General features: G+C 41.2%; 1 protein-coding gene across 13 annotated transcripts in view; it reads right to left on the bottom strand.

Annotated features, from left to right (window-relative positions):
- Positions 1–21,081, bottom strand: part of BTRC (beta-transducin repeat containing E3 ubiquitin protein ligase) — a 116,983-nt gene that overhangs the window by 69,983 nt on the left and 25,919 nt on the right. For 8 of the 13 annotated variants that reach the window (XR_008973737.1, XM_057421107.1, XM_057421104.1 and 5 more), the window contains one exon: positions 17,590–17,697. The exons of the other annotated variants lie outside the window; for them this stretch is intronic. Coding sequence is in view for 7 of the 8 variants with exons in the window: in XM_057421107.1 (XP_057277090.1) it covers positions 17,590–17,697 (108 nt within the window). In the remaining variant the exon portion in view is untranslated. The remainder of the gene's footprint in view (positions 1–17,589; positions 17,698–21,081) is intronic. 13 annotated transcript variants of the gene reach the window in all.

The raw sequence follows: 21,081 nt of genomic DNA on the forward strand, positions 1-21,081 counted from the left end.
TAACTCTCCCCATGAAGCCTCCTCCACCACTAAATACAACATGCTACGACGCATACCAAATCCCTAGACTGAAGCGTTTGACAGGAGATGACATGCAGTATTTTGCGTACACAGCCCAGCAAAACACTGCTGGGGATGAGATATAATACACGGAGAAATGCACTCCCAGGGACTACCAATTGGGCAGAGCTACCTTTAGTGCTGCCTCACTCGTGGTGGTGGAAATCAAACCCCTGCCAACTGGGGGAGGTTTTCTTTGGTGCTGTTCTGCCCTGTACTAATTATAAGAGAGTACAGACGCAGCCTTATTCCAAGTGTGGGGAGGTGGGGGAGAAGCGTGTGTCTGAGCGAAGAGCACAACTATTTTTTATGCTTTCAAATTCTTAATCCTGTTTGGAGCTGTCAGTGGGGGTTAATGGAAGCCTTGGATAGGAGAATTCCAATCTGGTTGGCAGATGGATAGGTTGGTTATAGCTGCATAACTATGTCTTGCCTGCAGGCACAATTCAGAACACTGTTAAAGCAATATAAAGTCTCTGTCAAGCTGAACCATTTGGATCAGTAGCAAGGAGAAATAATAATAAAAAAAGGAGTTCATTTCTGGGCCTTGCGCGTTTATGCTAGTATGCAGAAACTGATTAATTGTCATCATGTGCTGGTCTGCTATACCTTGGATTTCTACTTCTGGAGTAGATTTTGCATGCTAATATAATCATTCTCCCTCTTGAGACATTAGCAAATAATCAAATGAAAAACAGGATCATAATTTACTGAGATTCGGGCAATTCTCTATGCAAATTTGACTTGTTATTGCTGCTGCCTCGTTAATCTGAATGCCTTTGACAAACTCCTTTGATTTATGAACTCATGACAACTCCAATGTGTATATATTTTGCTAGATTGACATTATCATTAAGAGTGGGTGGACTGAGCTCACATGAATGGCTGATTTTATTCGCTGGTGTCTGCTGCTCAACAGCTGAGCATCTCCTTCTCACAAAGCCCCTGAGCACCAGGCTCTTCCCATCTACCCATCCATTCATCATCTCGATGTTAATTGGCCCAGGCTTTAAGCAAATTTTCAACACGATTTAAAGGCACGATGACACTGATTACTGACCCTCTGCCATACGGTGCCTATTGATTAACCTGACAGAGATGATGAGCTTGAGGGAAACTAGGTGCGTGTGGACCTCAGGGGCGGGGGTGTGGTGGTGGTGGTAGTGGAAATAATATTGTTTATGCAGGCAAAACACTTGTCATTATCCCAAAGGCCAGAATTTGTGCTGCACTGGCCCTTAAAACACACTATTGCTTTAAACACCTGCATCCAATACAGAAAATGCTTGCTTGCTGTGGAAAAATGATTACAAATTTGATGTCATGTGCAGTCTGTATTTTAATCGAGTTTCCTGATAAATATAGCCCCTCAAGCCAATCAAGTCTCGCTCTAGCCATTGCGTGCATACACATCAGTTTGAACAGAAGCTTGGGCAGGATGTGTTTTTAGTGGTATCAGCAGATCCAACCGCATGCAGAAAATCTACTTGGGTATTTCAGGTCTCTAAGCAAATAATACAGTGGGAACACAGTGTCCAAACAGTTACAGTAGAGTAAATGTTTCAAGGGCAAACTGGATGCCAGAGGTAGCTGTCTCAGTATTTCTGTTGCCATGTTAAAGCAGATGCTTTAGCACACACAAGGCAACAGTGCCTATTTCCCCTTTTCCAGGGCAAACTGTTGATACCACCTGACCCCCAAACTCCTAGGTACACTGAGTGAACACAGCATTTCATCACAGCTTGAAATAACTGACTCCCTCTTTCATGTTTCTTGAAGTGATCCTGCACTGTGCTTGGTCCTCCTCAGCCAGGACAGAGGGGTACTGTCTCCACCAAGAGGGAGCCACTGAATAAAGTAGGTACATCAGCATTCTGCCTGCAGACTGGTGCTATATGAAAGGAAAAGGAAGCAGAAGGCCTGTTTAACCCCCGCCCAGCCCCAGGTTAAATCTGTCAGTCAATTCACACTGCTCTTTCCCAATTCAAGCTAGCAGCCTGTCAGCAGCCAGGATGTTTCTCTTGCTTAGGAAGGGGGGATTTGAGAGGGAAGGGGTGTCATCCCAAGGTCCTACGAAGTTAGTTGTCTTGTAGTCTGCATCAATTTCTTGCAGAAAATAGGACAAGGAATCACTGGTAAGGGTATGGAGAAATTAGCTGTAATGGCCTAATGTCCATGTCAGCCAGAGCAGACTGAAAAGTGGAGGGGGATGCAGCGAGGAGAGAAAAAGAGAGAGAAAGATGTGTGGAAATAAGTGCCAGCCTAAGACTAGAGGCACATATAAGCCTTATGTTCTCTTTCCAATAACCTTTGTAAGTGATAGATGAGTCCAAGTCCATTGTTATCGTTAAGGGACTGTCAGCATCCTGATTTTATAAATGCTGTCTGTCAGTTTATAAATATCTCAGCCATTTCAAACAGCACTAGGATGAATCCTGGCATAGCCAATGTCAGCTTGAGAGCAGTATTACTGTTAAACAAAAATATGGGTCTAACATCCACTAAAAACACTTAAGAATAGCTTTTCCTTTTTCTCCTGTCATGAGGCCCCAGCTATGCAAATTCATGCTTATTTGGCTAGTCGCTACAATATATAAAAGCAGTCCTTAATACTGGTAATCTTCTTTGAGGAAAAAACAAGTATGAAAGCTGCAAGTTTGAAGGCAATTCTATGCCTCTTCGGTAGATAAAACAAAAAATGACAGCTGTAACACACAGGGAGATCCACAGCAATGAAAATGCAGAGATAAGTATCAGACCCCGCTCCTCGGCATTTGCTGCTCTGAACATTCACCAAGATTAGATCCTTTTAGAGAACACCATAAATTGCAATGTGCAGGCACAAGGGGGTGACTTCGGCTTGGAATGAAGGCACAGACAAGTTTCCCAGCTCTTACAAGTTTAAAGTTAAATGGTTCTTTTGCACAGGGTTTATAGCTAAGCATTAGAATGACGGAAGGAGAGGGCAGAGAAACTGCAGCCTGCCTCACAGTGACTGATGTCACTGAAAAGGATAGGCAGTAAGCTAAACTGGCCTTCCAGTTCAGTGCCTGCTTTGCAGATTGGTATGCACATGTGCATCATGTTTATATACCTATTACCTTGCTGGCTGCAGAGAAACCTCACTTTTTTTCCTCCAATACATTCATAAACTCCCCATGATAGGGACTTCTCTATCCCCACCCTGAACATTCATGTGGTACCTAAAGACATGAAGTTCAAATTCATGCCTGAGCAGCTCAGGTACTCACTATAACCTAAATTCTTAAACCTAAAGCTCTGACAACAGTGAAAATGGAAAAGCACAACACTGTCCTTCCAACCATATGCAGACACACATGTTCACACAAGTCCTAGTTTGGTCTGCATCTATGTTAACGTGGCCCAGGGCAACAAAGTTTAAATAACCTTTTCTGCAGTTGAAAACCACAAGAAGATGCTGGGGTTTACATCTGTAGAATGGATCTTTTCTATTTTTCCTTAATTTTCATCCATATCAATAATCAGAAAAATACACATTTTCAAAGCAATAAGACAAATGGAACTTCACGATGACATCAAGGAGAGTTTCTTATCAAGTTATTTAACTTATTAACTATTGCTTGGTTACAAAGGGTAAATTAAGGGTGTGGGGAGCCTTAGCATTCCTAGAAGGACAGTAAATTCAGTTTAATGTTAAACTACCAAAAGCCAGCACAAATACCAGAGATCTGATGAACAGACGCATTTTGAGGAGCATGAATCTAGTTGTAGTTAAAAAACAAACAGAAATCCAGATGCTGGGAACAAGCCATTTAGGAAAATTTTAAAAAGCTAGCTTCGCTTCATACACATTTCTCAAACGAGAGTAAGAGAGACAGAGAAAGAGAGAGAGAAAATATGGCTAATGAGCACAGTCTTTCCATGTTCCCCGGGAAGCAGCCCCGCTTAACATTTCTGTTCTGTGAATTTAAGAGAGTCAGCAGTGGTAAATTTGTTTTTAATATTCAAGCTTTCAAGCCTTGCAAGCTAGTTGGCCAATGGCCCTTTCTATTCCGATGTTTGTTGGTGCCTTATTTACACAAGCATTACATCCAGAGAGCCTTTGAATATAATTTCACGTGGATTAAGGGAAGAACATTTGCTTCTGCTAATCAGGACATCTGGTTATTTTTGTAACTCACAGACATCTGCATTAGGCAGTTCAACCTCCCCATTCCTCATAAGAAGGTTAGAGCTTAAGGAGCCTCAAGGACCTCCAGCTGAATTTTATTATTTGCATTTTCTCACAGCCAGGTCTGTTTCAGAATTTCTTCTCCCAAATAACACAAATTGATCAGCACCTTTGCAGGTATACATATGCTTTTATAGCTAGCACTTGCTATGCATGATTTTATAGCATACATCTTGTACTCCAAGATTTTATAGCAATTCAAAGCTATCTACATCTTTTTAAGGAACAGAAAGCACATATTCCCCAAAAGCATGGATGAAAATATCTAATTAACCTTATGATACACATAATGTGTATGCATCCAAATATCCAACCAGGCCACTTATGTAAGACTGGTGTCAGGACTTATTCTGAATCTTATTACCACTGTGCTTTGGTTTGTCTCTTACTAGCGACTTATCCTGCATATCTGCTCCCCCCCCCGGAACAAAACAGCATTCCCTTCCCGTTCTTCAGGACAACCTTAATGATTTCTCTAATCTTATAAATTTGTACTCAAAATTCTTCTTTAAACAGCTATAGCTGAGGTTAAAATTTCTCTGCCAGACTGCAGAGTTGTGCCACACATTCAGGAAGAGGGATTTCTTATGCAACAGAAGCCTTTCAGAGAAGCACTGGATCCATCAGGGCTTGGCTCTCACTTCTTTGCTGCTTTCATCTTGTTACATTCCTTTCACAAGAATTCATTTTCAACACTCATCCCACAGTGTTAAAGTACTATAGTTTGAAATTATACACTCTCATTCTCTGTTTGTAGGACTCTACCTTCCCCATCCACAAATCAAAGCTTTTATCAGTGCTTTTGTATGCTGGAGTAAGACGCTTTCTTGAATTTCCCACACACACACAAGTTGGGGGGAGCACAAAGTCAATTCTTACAGGCTCTGAACATAAGCTAACGTCCTAAAAAGACATCAAAAACATATTTCTAGCACTAACAAGAGCCAAGAAGAGCCAGCAGATCCAGGGAGAGGTTTTTAAAACTTTTTATTTATTAAAATTCTCTAGATACAGATTAACTTTTTTTGTACAATATTTATTACAGCTTCATCTGCATTGGAGCTGCAAACGCTCTGCGAAATGGGTTGTAAAATCAGCCAGTTTTGCTGTAGATTTCATGTCCTTCTTGAAGCATTATTTTCTAACTTTTCATAACTATTTTCCTCAAAGGAACCTAAGCTGTCTCACTATAAAGCTCCTTCCTGTCCCATCCCTCATCATCACCTACACTTACTATTTTGTTGGGGTTTCTGTTCCCAAAACCTCTCATTCTGAGCTTTCTTGTTTAGTAGACAAAAAGATCTCCACTTCTCATCACACCCCTTCCTGTGGCTTTCTCACTCTCAAACATCTAATCCAACCACACTGTCCTCAATTTGATATACTGGTTTATGCTCTTCTTGGGTTTTCCTCCCTATTTTTCACTGCAGGATAGGAGAAAAGGAGATATAAAACAAAGGTATGAAGCAGAAGTGAAGCTGTTTACCCAAGGTCAAAATGACAGCATGGGAGAACAAACCCCAAATCATGTTCTACACTGTGTTAACATTTTAGGCATAGTTCCTCCCTAAAATAGTGAATGAAAGCAGCTCACTTAGAAACAGCAACTTGGCGATCTCACTGCAGTTACACTGACTGACATGAATTCACAGCACTCTGTCTACAGCACAGTATGCAGAGGCGCTTGCATCTTTATTAGATAATGAGAGGTAGGTGACCCTGCAGCCAAAGGGACTTGGTTTTCAATCTAGAACAGGTTCAAAGTACCCATGGAGCAGTTCAGGTGACACAGCTGCACCTCCCCAACATGCCTCACAGTAGTACTTTGTCCATACAGGCCTCAGCGCTTTTTCCAGCTTCCAAAGCTACATTCACTACAGGGAGCATCACCCACCTCTGGGCTATGGGTCAAATCTAGGTAACTTCCAATAAAGGTGCAGTTACTCCCAGATGGTGCTGCTGAAAGAAACTCATTGCTGATATAAAAAAGCACAAGTCAAATCATGCCCCAACCTTCCATCACATCAAGCAAAAAAAACATTTTATAATCTTCTAATAAAATAATGGAAAATTACAGATTAGGCACCGCAGCCTTTTAACAGCTGCCACCCAAGAAACAAACCCCTGGGTCCTCCTGGTTTGGCTAGACCAAATTTGAGTGTGGTAACACAACAGCCCCTCCTGTAACATTTCAGTTTAAAAGCTCACATTAGGTTCTGCTATTACAAAATAATCCCAACTCAAACCCACCATTTTCTTGAACCAGAAGAAGGGATTACAAAATGTTACTGCAAATCTCGCTCTGCTGGGTAAGGAAGAAGAGTTGGACCTGCTATGGGGACCATCAAATGGGGTGGGTAGTCAAGCAATCAAAGAAGGGAAGATAAAGGTGTATATAGCATCTTGCATTCAGATACCTTGGGGATAGCAAACATTTTGTTCCTATAGGAAATTGTACAGCTCTAGATCACTGCCTATTGAGCTCCACTATTCACAGCTTTTTGTTACAACATGAATGGCTTATTAAACCTACAACATATCTGTTTTAGTTAACTTCTTGGTAGAAAGAGGCCAGGAAAACAAAATGTACTTAAATGCTGATTTTTTTTTTTTTCCCAAGGCTGAATGCCTTTCATCCAGTAAGACATTCAAAGCAGTGACCCAGCAAATGGATTGAAAAAGCAATCTTCCGTCTCAGTGCCACATTATCATTCCTATTCAGTATTCTCGGTGAGATATCTCAATCAGCTGGATGTGTGTGTAAGTGACAGCGCAGCCCATTGCTGGGTTAATTAAACATTTGACTTTAACACCCTCCCCGTCATTAAGCAAATAAAAACAGATAATTCAAACTGCACTTCATCCACGGGGTACACAACATACATGTCAAAATTAAGAGAGTCCAAGGCCCTCAGGGAGTTCTACTCGGGGAGGTAATCAGTTTAAATCTTATCTGGTTTATCAATTATTCTATTGATTAAAGCAGGGTGATTATACAAAACTCCCTCTTGCCACATGGGATACATGTCAGCAGAGCAGGACAACACAGGGAGGCTCAAAAACGATTTAAAGAAAATACAGACAGATGAATAACAGTCTATTAGTACATGCCAGTAATCCATAGATGGAAAGCCTGAGTCTTCTTTTTAAGCAAGTGAATTAAGGTCCTCCCAAATTATAGTGCCAATATTGTTACTTCATCTGCTTTAAAATCAAATCTGCATGTTCAAAGGGCAACATTTCTTCATTTTAAGCAGATGATTTCCTGCCCAGTATTTCAGATATGTTTTATTGCTACTGCTCTTGGAATGTAACAAAGATACCAAATACAAGAAATCTCAGACTTCTAAAAGGCATTACACTTATCTACCAATGACTCCCAAAAAGTGGATGTAAAGGGCGTTTTCATTTTCCCATACATACATACATGACATAGCCAGAAGTAAAATGCTGTATTTTAACAATTAAAGCATGACAACTCATCTCAGACATAAAAAGATTGTGCTTTTAAGTTTCGGACATTTTTTTTTGCCTTGCAGCCTGCCAAAGTGAGACATTAACAGCTGTGGGAGCTGCCACTGCCACATTCTCCTGATTTTCAACAAGCTCTCACCTCACACAAAATCCCACCACAGTGATCCTTATTGTAACTTCCCTCTTGCCTACAGCCACAGGACACAAAGCAATTCCAGTTCCTTCTCATTTTTTTGTTTCCAAGTGAAGAAAGGTTCAAAGTGTCTCTGCCGCTCCAAGGTTTGTTGGTGTCCTGAGTGTGCTAGCACAGTCCCACCTCCACTATCATCCCAGCAACATTTTGTTTCAAATTTTATTGTCATATGCTAAACTGGCCTGTACAAGACCTTGTCTTGCACATACCGGGACCTTTTAAAAATGAAACACTGCAGACTAGGAAAAAACAATTAAAATTTGTTTCTAAGAGTTCCCCCAAAACAAGCAATTAGCAGCAGAAGAAAGATCAGCTTTAAACCAGGGACTTCATTTTACCCATAAGCTCTCTTACAATCTGTTTCATAATAGTCAGACTGGTAGTACAAATTAATCATTAGTGGTCTCATCACCATTTTTAACCAGGACAGAGAGTATGAACCACAGTGGTTCACACCCAAGAGTCCCAATGGCCAGTGCTATTGGAGTTGCAGTCACTGAAATTTTAAGGAACAAGGACAGCTAAAGAGCAGACCTGAGGTAAGTTCTTGCCCTTCACCTTCAGAAAGGGATTATACACCCCTCCATACTGCTATGGCGTGTGCATCCAACCATACTTCAGCCTCTTCTTCGTAGATCTCTTTTCTTCTTTGGAAGTAAACTAGAAGCCTGCATTAGCATGCTGTATTTTACTCTCACCACTAGAAATACTGAGGGTGCTATTTGTAATTGTATTCTTTTAAGAGGTTTGTTCTCTGCAGCTGTTTTCTGCTTGCAGTGTATTTTGTGTAATCAGCACATCATCATAAATACATTGGCTGTTCCCCCGAGGGAAGCTGTCACTGTTTAATTTACAGAACAACCTGGCCAATGTGAATTCTAACACTACAGCACTATGGCAAGAAGTTACCACACTCAGAAAAACAGGTTTCTATGAATTTTTATATCAAGAGCTGGTCCCAGGACAATTTAGGTTCCAGAAATAGATTGTTTTTAAAAGCACTTTATATACTGGATGGAATGGATTCTTTCCCATATACAGCTTCTTAAGGCAGCACCAAACTCATTTCCACATTATTTTAAAGGTGACAACCCCAATCCCCCCCCAACAAGAACTTCTTCACTTCTGGCTTCTACCAAAAGAAGGCACTGTATGTGTTTTATGCTACACACCAGATTTTTAGTTTTATTTTTCTGTAATGAGGAACAACCCAAAACATCAACACGTTAGCTGTCTTCAAGTGCACAAGGGAACATACTCTGTCGCAAGGTCAAATGTTATTACCTACATCAAAAGGGTTGATGCACACTTTATTACTCTGAAGATGCAATAGAAGAGTTCGGCATACTCCTGAAAAGAGTAAAAACGTATGCAGCTTTATAGGCTAAATGAAGAGTTGCTTCCTTTGCTGGATATATGGATGTATTTTGAGAGAATAAATCACAGAAGATAAGCAAAAGGTGGGTGCTTGATCTTACTCTATATACACCCAATTCAGAAAATTCCACAGTGGCACAATATTATATTGGTAATCATTTAAGAACTAAACATGAACCCCAAAAAGCATTAGGGCATGACCAACGAGTCGCTTGGATATTTCATTAGCAATAGCTACTAGAAGCAGTCTACCTCACTACCTGGAAATGGTGCCAGGCTGACAACCTGACTTCATTTTTTTATACTTTCTATATACACACACGTATGTGTGTATATATGTATATGTATATATATGTACATATGTATATATATGTACATATGTGTGTATGTATATATATACACACATACACACACACACACACATATACACACGCATACACAATAAAATGCTAAAGAGAAACAACCATAAATGTAAATAGAATCAAAGCCAATTTAATGGATAAATTTGGGAATTCTCGTCCAAAAGCAACACAAAACTATTTAATGTACTAAAAAAAGAAAAAAAATCTGCTTTCCATTTTGGGGGGCAGCAGATTGTTAAAACAAATTCCAATGAAAGTGAAAATTCCCAAGTTCTGTGTATAGCAGCACTTGGCTAATCCTCGGTGGCAATTAGAAGCCCTGTTTAACATCACGAGACACTGGGCAGGTATACAAACATAATAAAAAATATCATGCGCATCACAGAGCATTGGTTATGTATTTTGACAAGCGTAGTTTAATTTTACTTAGTTTGCAGAGCATTCTAGGAAATTATTTTAATCGATTTGAAAAGTAACAAAATCTAAGGAACAACCACTGAAGCAAAATAAATACCATCTAATCTCTGACATGGTTTATGAGAATGATTCACCAAACACACTGAAAGCTGAGTGGAAATGGCTGAAATTTTATGAAAAACTGAGTCATCTGGTTGTCTATGGAAGAAAGAATACAGGAAAGGGAATATCTGACCACTTTTATGCACCATGTGGGTAGTAGCCAACAGAAAGCAAAAGGAAAAAAAAAGAAACCCACCCGACACGGTGTAGCAAAGCCACTCTTCAAGCTACAAATTTCAGGTTTTAGGAAATGCATTTCTACTCAGAGTGTTTGGGTTTGTGACCCTGAATTTGCATGTGGTCACATAAAATCCTGATTTCAGAGCAGAAATATTTCATTTTGCTCTCCCTACACCTGTGTGCCCTTAAAGTTTTCCAGACCTGCGTCTCCCATGTTATATTTCTTTGAGGGTTGATGAAATCTGGCTAACACTGGCCTAAACGTTGGATGATAAAGTACTTCATGACTTGTCCCAAATCTGTGGTGAAATTTCACATTTTCATTTATAAACTATCACTTGACGTGGCACTAGCTCCTTGCTAGTTCTGCAGACACGGGTAAACTGTTGTGGTGCATCTGGCTCACTTCGAAGCACTGCCCATGGAGCCATCAGGTTCAGAATGCTAACAGAGCCAAGTGATTTATTCACAGCAGACTGCGCTGGCACTGAGCACCCAGAAACCTTCACAACTGCTGCAAGGGGCTCGTAGTGCCCACGCTCTTCCCACAGAGCAAGTAAGGCCGAGAGTGGACACCGGGAGAGGGTGGAAAACTCGCCAAGGCATTGGTTTATAATAAGTAAGGCATGAAATAACGGGAAGAGGCGGTTTGGTGGGAGAACTGGAGGACGGACATACACACACACACACTCACACTCATCGCCCTGCAGTACCGGTCGCGGCCGTAAGGGCGCAGCACAGCACCGAGATGGCCGCCCCGCCTTATCCCGCTCCACGCGCTTTCCCGGGCACGCGCGCGGCGGCGCGCACGCGCGGCCGGATCCTAATTCAATTAGAACTCCAGGAGAAAAAAAAAACCCAAACAAGAGAGAGTAATTGAATTAGTGCGGTGTGGAGCTCTGCAACACCTCCAAGCAGATGTTCGCCATCCTGAGGAACGCCGAGCTAGCTTGAGAAATACCTGTACGGCTCCCACGCCGCGCCTTCCCGACGGCTAACGAGGGGGAAAGAGAACTCCAGTGAGTTAGGGATGGTTTCATTTTTTACAGACTCCTCGGCCGGGTATACCATGTAGTGACGAGATCACTGCTGCAGAGGCTGAAGGAGGGGAGGAAGCCTTTTAGCCACATTTCACTTTAAATTAATCCCATGCTGAGCACACTGGGGTGGTATCTCTCAGTGACAGACACTGTCACACTTCTTGATAGTCAGACTGAAGGACTAATAAAAGCACAGGCGACTCCAGACAATCCATATGGATGCAGAATAAATGCTGATTTCTAATTACTAAGTTGTAATGTACTACCAAAAAAAAAACAAAACAACCCCAAACCGTCTCCACAGATCCATGGAGAAGGACTCTGCCACCTGAAAGGAGGGAAGGATCTCTTGTCATTGCTATTACCTGAGAGCTGAGATCTTGTAGCTCAACTCTGGGGCTCCCAGAGTTCGGTGGGCTTCCCAGCATCACCAAGTAATAGCACAGGTTATGCCAGCAGCCAGACAAGACAGTTAGATTTAAAGGGCAATAAACTCTAAATATGCCTGACAACACTGTTCTGTAGTCACTGGGCATTTACTTTACTAGAGAAAGAAATCCCAGATAGGATAACCCTCCTGGTCCTCTTACAGTGAAGCTCCCAAGTCTGAACCACAGAGAGAGGCCAGAGTGAAGCACAAAAACTACACCATTAATTTGGCTTCATTTCTGCTCCTTCTCGTATCCCCTCTCATTGCCCCTGCCAAGTGGCAACATGAGGAGAAACAGGAGGGACTACTGCTGAACACCTCCAACAAGAAACTTTGCTTAAAAAAAAACCCTGTGTCGCATTGTGGCAGCTCAATATTTCATAGCCAATACGAGGAATGTGCAACAACACTGCAACTTTAAATCTTTGCCTCCTGTGTCAGTCTCTCTCCTCTCATTGTAATGCCAAAGGGAACAGCAATCAGAGTGGAGATGTTCAACGTGATAGAGGTCAGGACACCAGTGGATCAACGTACCAGAAACACGACCTTGTTTATTTTTTTCCCCGGTATTATTGTTTACAGGGTGCTTTGCTCATGTACCTTGTGGTTCTTAGCTAAAAGATGAAATTACAGCCCAGAATGAAGCGCTCAGGCACACATCCAATTTGTGTTTCCATCTCAGAAAACAAAAAGCTTCTGAGGCCCTCGGGCTGCCATTCAAACTTGGAGAGGCTGACATTTTTAACAGCATGAACCAGAGACTGGCAGAGGGAATGATCTAATGCATTTCTGACTTGTCAATCAAAGATCTCACCTCTGCTGTCTTGTAAACAGTTGGGGGCCACCTAACTACATTCATAACCAGGGGAGAGCCTGCCGCCAGCCGGGGGGTGCTGCAGCCACATGCTCTGGCTATTTGTCACCAAAATCATGGTTCCGCTTTAGAGGCGCCGTCAACAGCCCATGGGCAGATTTCACACGGCCCCTGGGACAGTGCGAGGTGGGGGACACAAAGCCGTGCTTGGTCAAGGGCGGCCACATCTCCACACTGATGGAGTCTGCTGACTGGACACCCCATCTCTCTCCCAATTAGAGACAGAACTACACACACCAGAAAACACTGGCTCCAAAGCCAAACAATTTCTTTCAGATGCATTTCTCACAAACATGATTCCAAGCATGCACAGTCTGCCCACCCCAAGACTTTAGCTTTAACCTCCTGTATAACTGTAAACAATGTACTACTACTCACATTTACACCCTATTTCCCAGCAATAAAATGTCAACTTTTAAGGCAATAATGCCTGAAGAGGCCAAAAGAAATTCGGAGACAACTGTTTCTACAATTTACTGACAATGCCTTCTTAACAAATATTCCACTTCCTAACACAAAAACATAAACATTAGGAAAAAAAATAGATGTAAAAATGATTTGGAAATTGAGTTCATCTCTGTCTCATGGGTACCGCAGGCTTCCATTACTACAGACCATTTGAATCCTTCCTACTCTCACCTCTCTCCAAAAGGGATCTCAGTCAAAAGACAGAAGCGGTGTACACCATGTCTGTGCTGCATCACCTCGAGTGTGCTCATCTTTACTTCAGTTTGCCTGGCACAGTCCACCCATGGTTTCCTCAACCAGGACAGAGCTTCCAGGCAAGACCGACAGGGGCAAAACCGAGCAGAAGGTAGTCCCCTCCATCTGACAAACCCTGGTGTGCCATTGTTTATGAGCAATACCTTCACATCAGGCAAAGCAAAATGTGAATTTCAGGTATTCCAAAGAGACACTTCTGTATTTGGCAACATGCTGCTACCTCTGCCACAAAATCTCATCCTCCTCTTTGCCTACTAGAGCCTGCTACAGAGTTTCAGATCTGGCAAAATAAAGCCAACAAGACAACTTTGCTTTTTCACTGGCGCACAAAGAAGAAAAACCAGGATTTTTCTCCCAGAAAGTTTACAATCTAAACTGAAGCTGGTATTTGTGATGAGTGTCAATTAGGTAAAAAAGGAAAAGCTGGGCTGCTCTCTGTGCTGACCCTGATACATAACCTTTGGCAAGACTTTTAAATTGCTCCATAAGTCTCTTCATTTATACAATAGCTTACAGAAGTAAATTCAAGGAAATACTATGGTCTTCTGCAAACCTGGAAGGATTAATACAAAATCATTTCCTTGATATACCTGATGGGTGTAATTGTAAATCAGAATTTTCAAATAACTATGACTAAAAAGTAACATGAATAGAGCCTTGTGAGCATAGACGGAAAACATTTTAAAAGGGAAAGTAAATATCTTCAAATGCAAAATGCCATGAAAACAGACATTTGTTGGTAAATCTGGAAACTTCCAAAGCCTGGATTTCTAGGAAAAAGAATACAGTCTGCATTAATTTATTATTAAGAGAATCTACATGCAACCTAGTTTTCAGTAGTGTTGCAGAATAAGAGTACAGTAAAATTTGGCATCCAAGACACAAAATGGAACAGCTGGCCTTTTTCTCTTGCTAAAATACCCTCTTTGACCCCTTCCCACAGTGCCTTATAGAAGTTCATGTTCCAATTTGCTGCCATTTTCCACCATGATCTCTATGAAATTCAGTTACACAATAGACTATCAGTAGCAAAGCCCTTTGAGATAAAAGATGTTAAAAAGAAGTGTTTCTAGCTCCTTATTCCCCTATTCATGGGTTTAGCCTTAAAACCTTTCCCACTGTGGGAGGATTACTAAACAGAGCTGAGGAACCAGAAGATCCTGTTTTCACAGAAGCATCTCCAATAATAAAAACACACAAAGAAGGAAAATGAAGTTATCTGACATGTTTCCAGAATCATCTCTAAATCGACTACCTGCCAATGTTTCCCGTGAGGAGTCAGCAGGGCTTTAACTGAGCTATTCAAAAAGAGCCTCTTTGCACATTTCTGCCTGAGCATCTGAAGGTAAGCATGTAAATAACTAGACAAATTCACCAGTGACTAAGTAGCCTTCCAGATGGCATCTTTTCTTTTGCCACAAGCAAAGAACATTGAAATGCTTCTCCAGTTACTACAAGCTTGCTACAGAAAAAAAGAAATAACTTAATATGACAAAATTTGCTGGGCTACAAGAAAGTCTTTAATGCTTTCCTGAAGATTCAATACCAAAACCACCATTAAAGAACGATGAAATATTGCAACATCACTGCTTCAAGCAGGCTCCAAACCACTCCCATGCAGACTTGTGCTCTGGGAAATGCAGAAACCATGCCTCATAGAGGCGAATTTTCTCCAAACCATGCAAGTTAATGGAGAATCAAAGCCCAGTGAAAAAAAGTGGACTGAAATATAGATGACTCATTGCTGCAGAAGCTGTTACTGGCAACTTAGTTTCCCTCTCAAATGGCACTAAATATGTTCTTCAACATAGCAGAGTGTTATAAAGAATACCACTACATCATTTTAGATGGCAGTGGGGCAGACTTCCCCAATTCCCACAATCACTAAATATGCATGGAAATGTCTCTCAAAATCTACAGGACTGCAAATGTCCAAGCCCTACTACTCTCTTAAAAAGGCAGTACAAGGTGAAGGAAGGGTTGTGCAGCTGATTCTTCTGACCCCAAATATTATTGCACTGCATTAGCAGAAAAGTTATTGTGTATCATTAGCAAGAACATCTTGAGCTAAAAGAGGCTAATTTCCCTTCCCCTTTGCAATATATGCTTATTCTGAGTAATCAAAAATAATTCAAGTAGAAAGAAAGGAGTCTCAGTTTGAGTTTATAAATTGCTTTCCATATATACTGCTAAGGTTCTCCAAAACCTGAGCTTAAAGGGATCTGAGATTTATTCAACAGCCAAAAGCCCCAAAATGAGGCCCATCCGATTTAGTCAAATTATGCAAATCAGGATTAGAAGTGGGAGTCTAAACTCTGCCTGTTGTCTCCAGAGTCCTCTTAGGCTAATAAAGAAGTCATCTTCCCCCTCCCCCATGGAAAGCTCTGCTAAAAGCCTGCTTCAGCAAAGGAGGCCTGGCAGGACACCTTCCAGAGTCCATCAGCGCTACTGCTGGGTCAGCAAAAAGAGTTGCAGCAAAATGACGCAAGACACTTAAGCCTCCCCTGAGGCTGACAGGATTATTTCCACAGTACTCTCCTAGCCCTGGGAGCAAGAAGTCAAATTCAAAATAATCTTCGCATGCTTTCAGAGACAGATAATGAAAATGATAATAAAATAACCAATATGACTGAAAATTTCAGAAGGATTCTAGTGTATTCATTATGTCTGGGCTTGCAAAATGCTGCTGAATAAAACTCTGCCACAGTGTAGGTCAGCAGCAGCATAATCCAGCAGCATAAAACTCGAAGTAAATGTTCATGCTACCCTGAGCTCCAGTAAACACACTCTCTACACAGATACTCCCAAGGTCCTTTAGTCTTGTCCTGGGTTCAGCAGTAGCAGTTATTTTTCTCCTTCTTCATAGCTGGTGGAGCTCTGTGTTTTTGACTTTCAGCCTGGGAACAGCACTGATAACACCAATGTTTTTAGTTGTTGCTCAGTAATGTTTACTCTGACCAAGGACTTTCTGAGTCTCATGCTCTGCCAGGGAGGAGGGGAAGCTGGGAGGAAACAGAGACAGGACACCTGACCAAACTAGCCAAAGGGATATTCCATACCACAACACATCGTGCCCGGTATATGAACTGGCGGGGAGTTACATGGAACAGCTAGATCGCTGCATGGGTTGGGCTGGGTATTGGTCAGCAGATGGTGAGCAGTTATATTCTCTTCCCTTGTTATTTCCCTTATCATTATTATTATTGGGGATAGTTACTGGACTGCTCTTATCTCAACCTGTGGAAGTTACATTCTTTCCATTCTCCTCCCAATCCCTCTGGGGGCGGGGGAGTGAGCAAGTGGCTGCGTGCTTTTGAGTTAAACATGGGCTTAAACCACAAGAAGTCTCTGCACTTCATACGTCTCAGAGTACCCAATATGAACATAACATCTCTGCTGCCCAGTCTGTGATATTTATACCCATATGTCATCATAAATTGCTTGCAATCATCTTGAGAACTTTGCCTAGGTTTCTAAATGCCTACCTAATTGCTGCCTCACTCTGTACCCCCAGGAGCGTGTCTGCATGCACTGGTCACCCAAAGCGCCTGAACAAACCTGTTTGGCAGAAAGCTGTCTCATGACAGAGAAAAGCTTGAACCTTACAAATTCAGAAACTAAAGCGAAAATACCCCATATTTCCTTTATTTTCTTTTTGAATGACAGCTTACTTGTACAACAATTTTCTGTAGTCAAAACGTCCAGACTACTGTTAGCAAACCTGAAGTAAACAAATGCTGGCATCAATTATCACTATGGCAATGAACCCACCCCCTCTGTCCTCTGAGTAGCATACAGAAAATTTAGATAGGAGGGGAATCACTGCATGAATAGCCAGATTGAAGACTGTGTGATGGAGACTGTTTGCCAAACATAATTAAGTGGTATATTTTTGACAGAATTGAAAGTCAATGGAAAAAGATGATGGCACCAAGCCAACTTAGACAAAATAATTATATCGAGGTAATGGAAATGCCCCAGCACTGAGCTGCCCTGAATCTACACAAGATGGGTTTAAATACCAGAGATCTGAATGACATTGGAGAGGCATACAGTATGAAGCAGAATAAATGGAGGTAAAGCAAGGAGATGCACACGTACACAGATGGTGAGAAAAGGAGGAGTAGGGAGAGACAGAAAGTACCTGGAAAGCTGGGAGTGCGCCAGTCCCTGGGTTATACAGGCATCGCAGCGAGGGCATGCTGTCCGCCAGGCTGGAGCAGCCCAGCCACAGAGATCTGGGCATAGAGCACTGCAGAGAAAGGACAACTATGAGATGGGACTGTATGAGACAGGATGGCACAGATTACAGGAACTTTTAAAGGCTTAGCCAAATGGCATCAACACAACTGCACCTGCCCTTAAAGACTGAGACATCTTTTAAGAGAATACAAACTGCTGATGAGTCTTTTCCTCGAGAGAAGCTTTACATGTGTCATGGTAGCAAGAAAAAGGCATTATGGATCAAGAAAGTATTTTTTTTAACCAATTTTCTACACCATTATGTTCTTCCATAATGTTCAATGTTCTTCCATTAACAAAAGTTTCTTTCCAATTAATCAGACCTCTTCTCCATGCACAGCCATGCTCCGGGCACGACACAAAGCAAGCAGTTTTGCAAGGGAAGCAGAACAGGAAATGGCAACTTTAAGTGTAATACTGGCAGGGAAAGAAAAAGTTTGGGGTTTGTGTGTAAACGGAATAAAAGGAAAAACCTGCAGTCCAATGTGAATGGGAAATTGGTGACACTTTATAGGAGTTTCATGTTTCTGCTTGGCTTGTTATTTGTTAAATAAAATACAGTTATTACAATAAATCAATTCGGTTCCTCCAAACACAAATAAAGGAGCCAGAAGCAGCCAATCAAGGAAAATACTAGCCATTTTGATAGTTAAAGCCATTACCCCTGAAATACAACGAGTTGCCTGTTCATTTTACACCACTACTATTAAATTTAGGGATGCATTATGATAGCAATTGCTTTCACCAGCCACAGTTTTTGATGCCATAAGCACTGCTGCATTTCTCTAATTACTGGCAAGGCAGAAAAAAAAAAAGCAAGGATATTTTAAATTGGCAAATAGCTGTGAAAACTGTAGGATGTGATAAATTAGATGCTAGAGATTTCTAACCCTCATATTATTCTTTTTTGTAATTCTCTCCCTCCCCCCCCCCTTTTTTTTTAAGGGAGGATGGAAAGAAATCTGAGCAGAATGAGCAGCTGGAATGGGGATGAAGTGACAGCTGCCTTTTGAGCCACCGTTTCTTGCTGCTCTTACGAGGGCTAGAAAACCTTACACAATCTTGCACTAAATTAGTATGTAAGAGTAACATAACCCATCCTTGAATTAACAGAAAGGTTATCACTAACATCCATAATCTGGTACTGTGCAGAGAGCCACAGAGAGATTAACCCTGTCTATCACCACGTTCTTTGCTGTACTTTGTTACAATTCACACTGTTGTTCCATAAAGAATATTAAAAGATTACCGGGGAACACAGGCTATACAAATGTTCTTATTAAAAGTTTCTGATACCTTGGAGTAAATTCCTCACCTAATTTTCATTAAAAAAAAAAAAAAAACAAAAAAAACCACAAAAGAAAACCCTCTTCACTTTATAAAGATATTGAATCTCAAGAGCTTCAGTATTTCACAGTATTATGTCACATGAGCTTGTAGATAATGCCCCTTCTGAAGACAAAAATAAAATAGACAACAAGCAACAAGTATACCAAGCAACATAAATCTGAGCCTTTACTTCCTTGTCTGTCATCCTAACCTCCCAGAAAACAAACACTCCCACATAAAAAAAACTTCCAAATGCCAGCAATCTTTTCTTTCCAATGTAATTTGTATCACTGCAGCAATTAGAAGCTGTTGTGACAGTCAGCCTTAAATATATATAAATACATATATATGTTAAGTGGACACCTACGATGAAACACTTCCCCAATTGGATAAATTTACTTAAATCAAAGTTGTTACTTTCCAAGAACATCACAGTCACAAGGAAGATTAACTACAATATGGTACTTCTCGTGGTGCAGAGCAAATTCACTAGGTAAGCACCAGCTGTTTACCACTACCCATCCTGAACTTTTAACTTAACACAAAATAAATATGGGATGACCTTTTTTTCCCCAACCAGACTTATCAAAGCTTTGCCACAATCATTTATTCCCTGTTGTCAAGCTTTCTCGTCCCTTGTGCTGGCTCAAGTTTTCATGCTGTGATAATGAACTCAAAGAACTGACTGTCATTAAGTTTGATTGACAAGATAAAAGAAGTTACTTTAAATATTTGCACTGACCACAGAAAGATACAGAGGCAGAAGAATGGGGCCCACTCTCTCAGTTGGAAAGACAAGTGTACACTGCCTCAATGTTTATGTGAGATTATGGCACAAATCAGAGTCACTACAAGCTGCAGGTAGGGCACTGCATTGTGCTAGGGCATTTACAAGTTAATGCAATGTCTTCCTCTAAAATTGCCATGATAACAAAGGGAAACATAGGAAGTCTACCCTGCAGAACTCTCTGTACCTACAGAGGATATCATTACTCACCCAAGCACTCCCGCTGCTTAGAATTATTCCAGAATTAGGAAGTATGCAGTCAAAAATTGCCAACACCTTAGATGACTTCTGAATCAGCTCCAGTATATAATAAATTTATACTACTGATACAGTTCTGTTACCTATCTTGAAAAATAAGTGTAAAGCTGCACACAGTGTAGGAGAAAATGTCATTCCTGTACTTGCCTTTTACCTATTGAAGGAAGCAGAGATGCTAAATTACTGTTGGTGACTGAAAGAGGCTTATTCAGAAGCATGAACAAAAGGCCCCAGGTGCTTCAATAGAAACAGCTTGTGTGTAAATCAGATGAGTGACCCAGCAGAACAACTTCATTTACAGCCTGATCTCTGAAAAATCTCAACAGCCTCTATCCCCATCCACTGAGCAAGCCTCGTGTCAAACACTCACTTTTGTCCTGTCAGCTCCACAAACAAGGGACTGGCCTCAATGTTCCTACTTGAAAGCTGACTGACAAAATCCTCCCCTGAACTCAAGTCAATCTACATTGATTCTTCAAAACAAAGATACAGAGGCACAGCATTTGGACTACAGCCAAGCGGGAATGCTGATACTGCTTGCTAAGTACTGGGCCAGGATGCAGCAGTCTCTCTACCTTCCTGGCTCCCCATTGCATTAACACTTCAGATGTCTGCACAACTTTAGGACCCAGAGACAAAAGCTTTTCATTTATATAAGCTAAGCATCCTCAACATACATTGAATGGCATAAGATAGGGAATTATTTGGAAAAAAAAACAAACAAAAAAAAACACAATTTCTTTTCCCAACTAATTTTTAAGTCCCATTCTCTGATCTCTGAAATGTATTTTCCCATTAAAGAAACAGAGGAACACAGTTTCAAACAAGACCAGCATCCTCCTCCTGACAGAGGCCAGTACCAGCTGCTCCACTGATGATTAAAATGGTCTTGCCTTACTTTGAATTAAAATAGGCTAGAAGCATTCACTGCCTGAGCTGAGGGGGCAGTAACCACGAGCTGAAGAGAAACCGTATTTTAACCTATTCAATTATTCTTGTAACTATCTTGCAAGAACATTT

Source organism: Pezoporus wallicus, unplaced genomic scaffold, assembly GCF_028554395.1.
Source record: "Pezoporus wallicus isolate ANWC-B61680 ecotype Strahan unplaced genomic scaffold, APGP_CSIRO_Pwel_v1 contig_3365, whole genome shotgun sequence".
NCBI lineage: Eukaryota > Metazoa > Chordata > Aves > Psittaciformes > Psittacidae > Pezoporus > Pezoporus wallicus.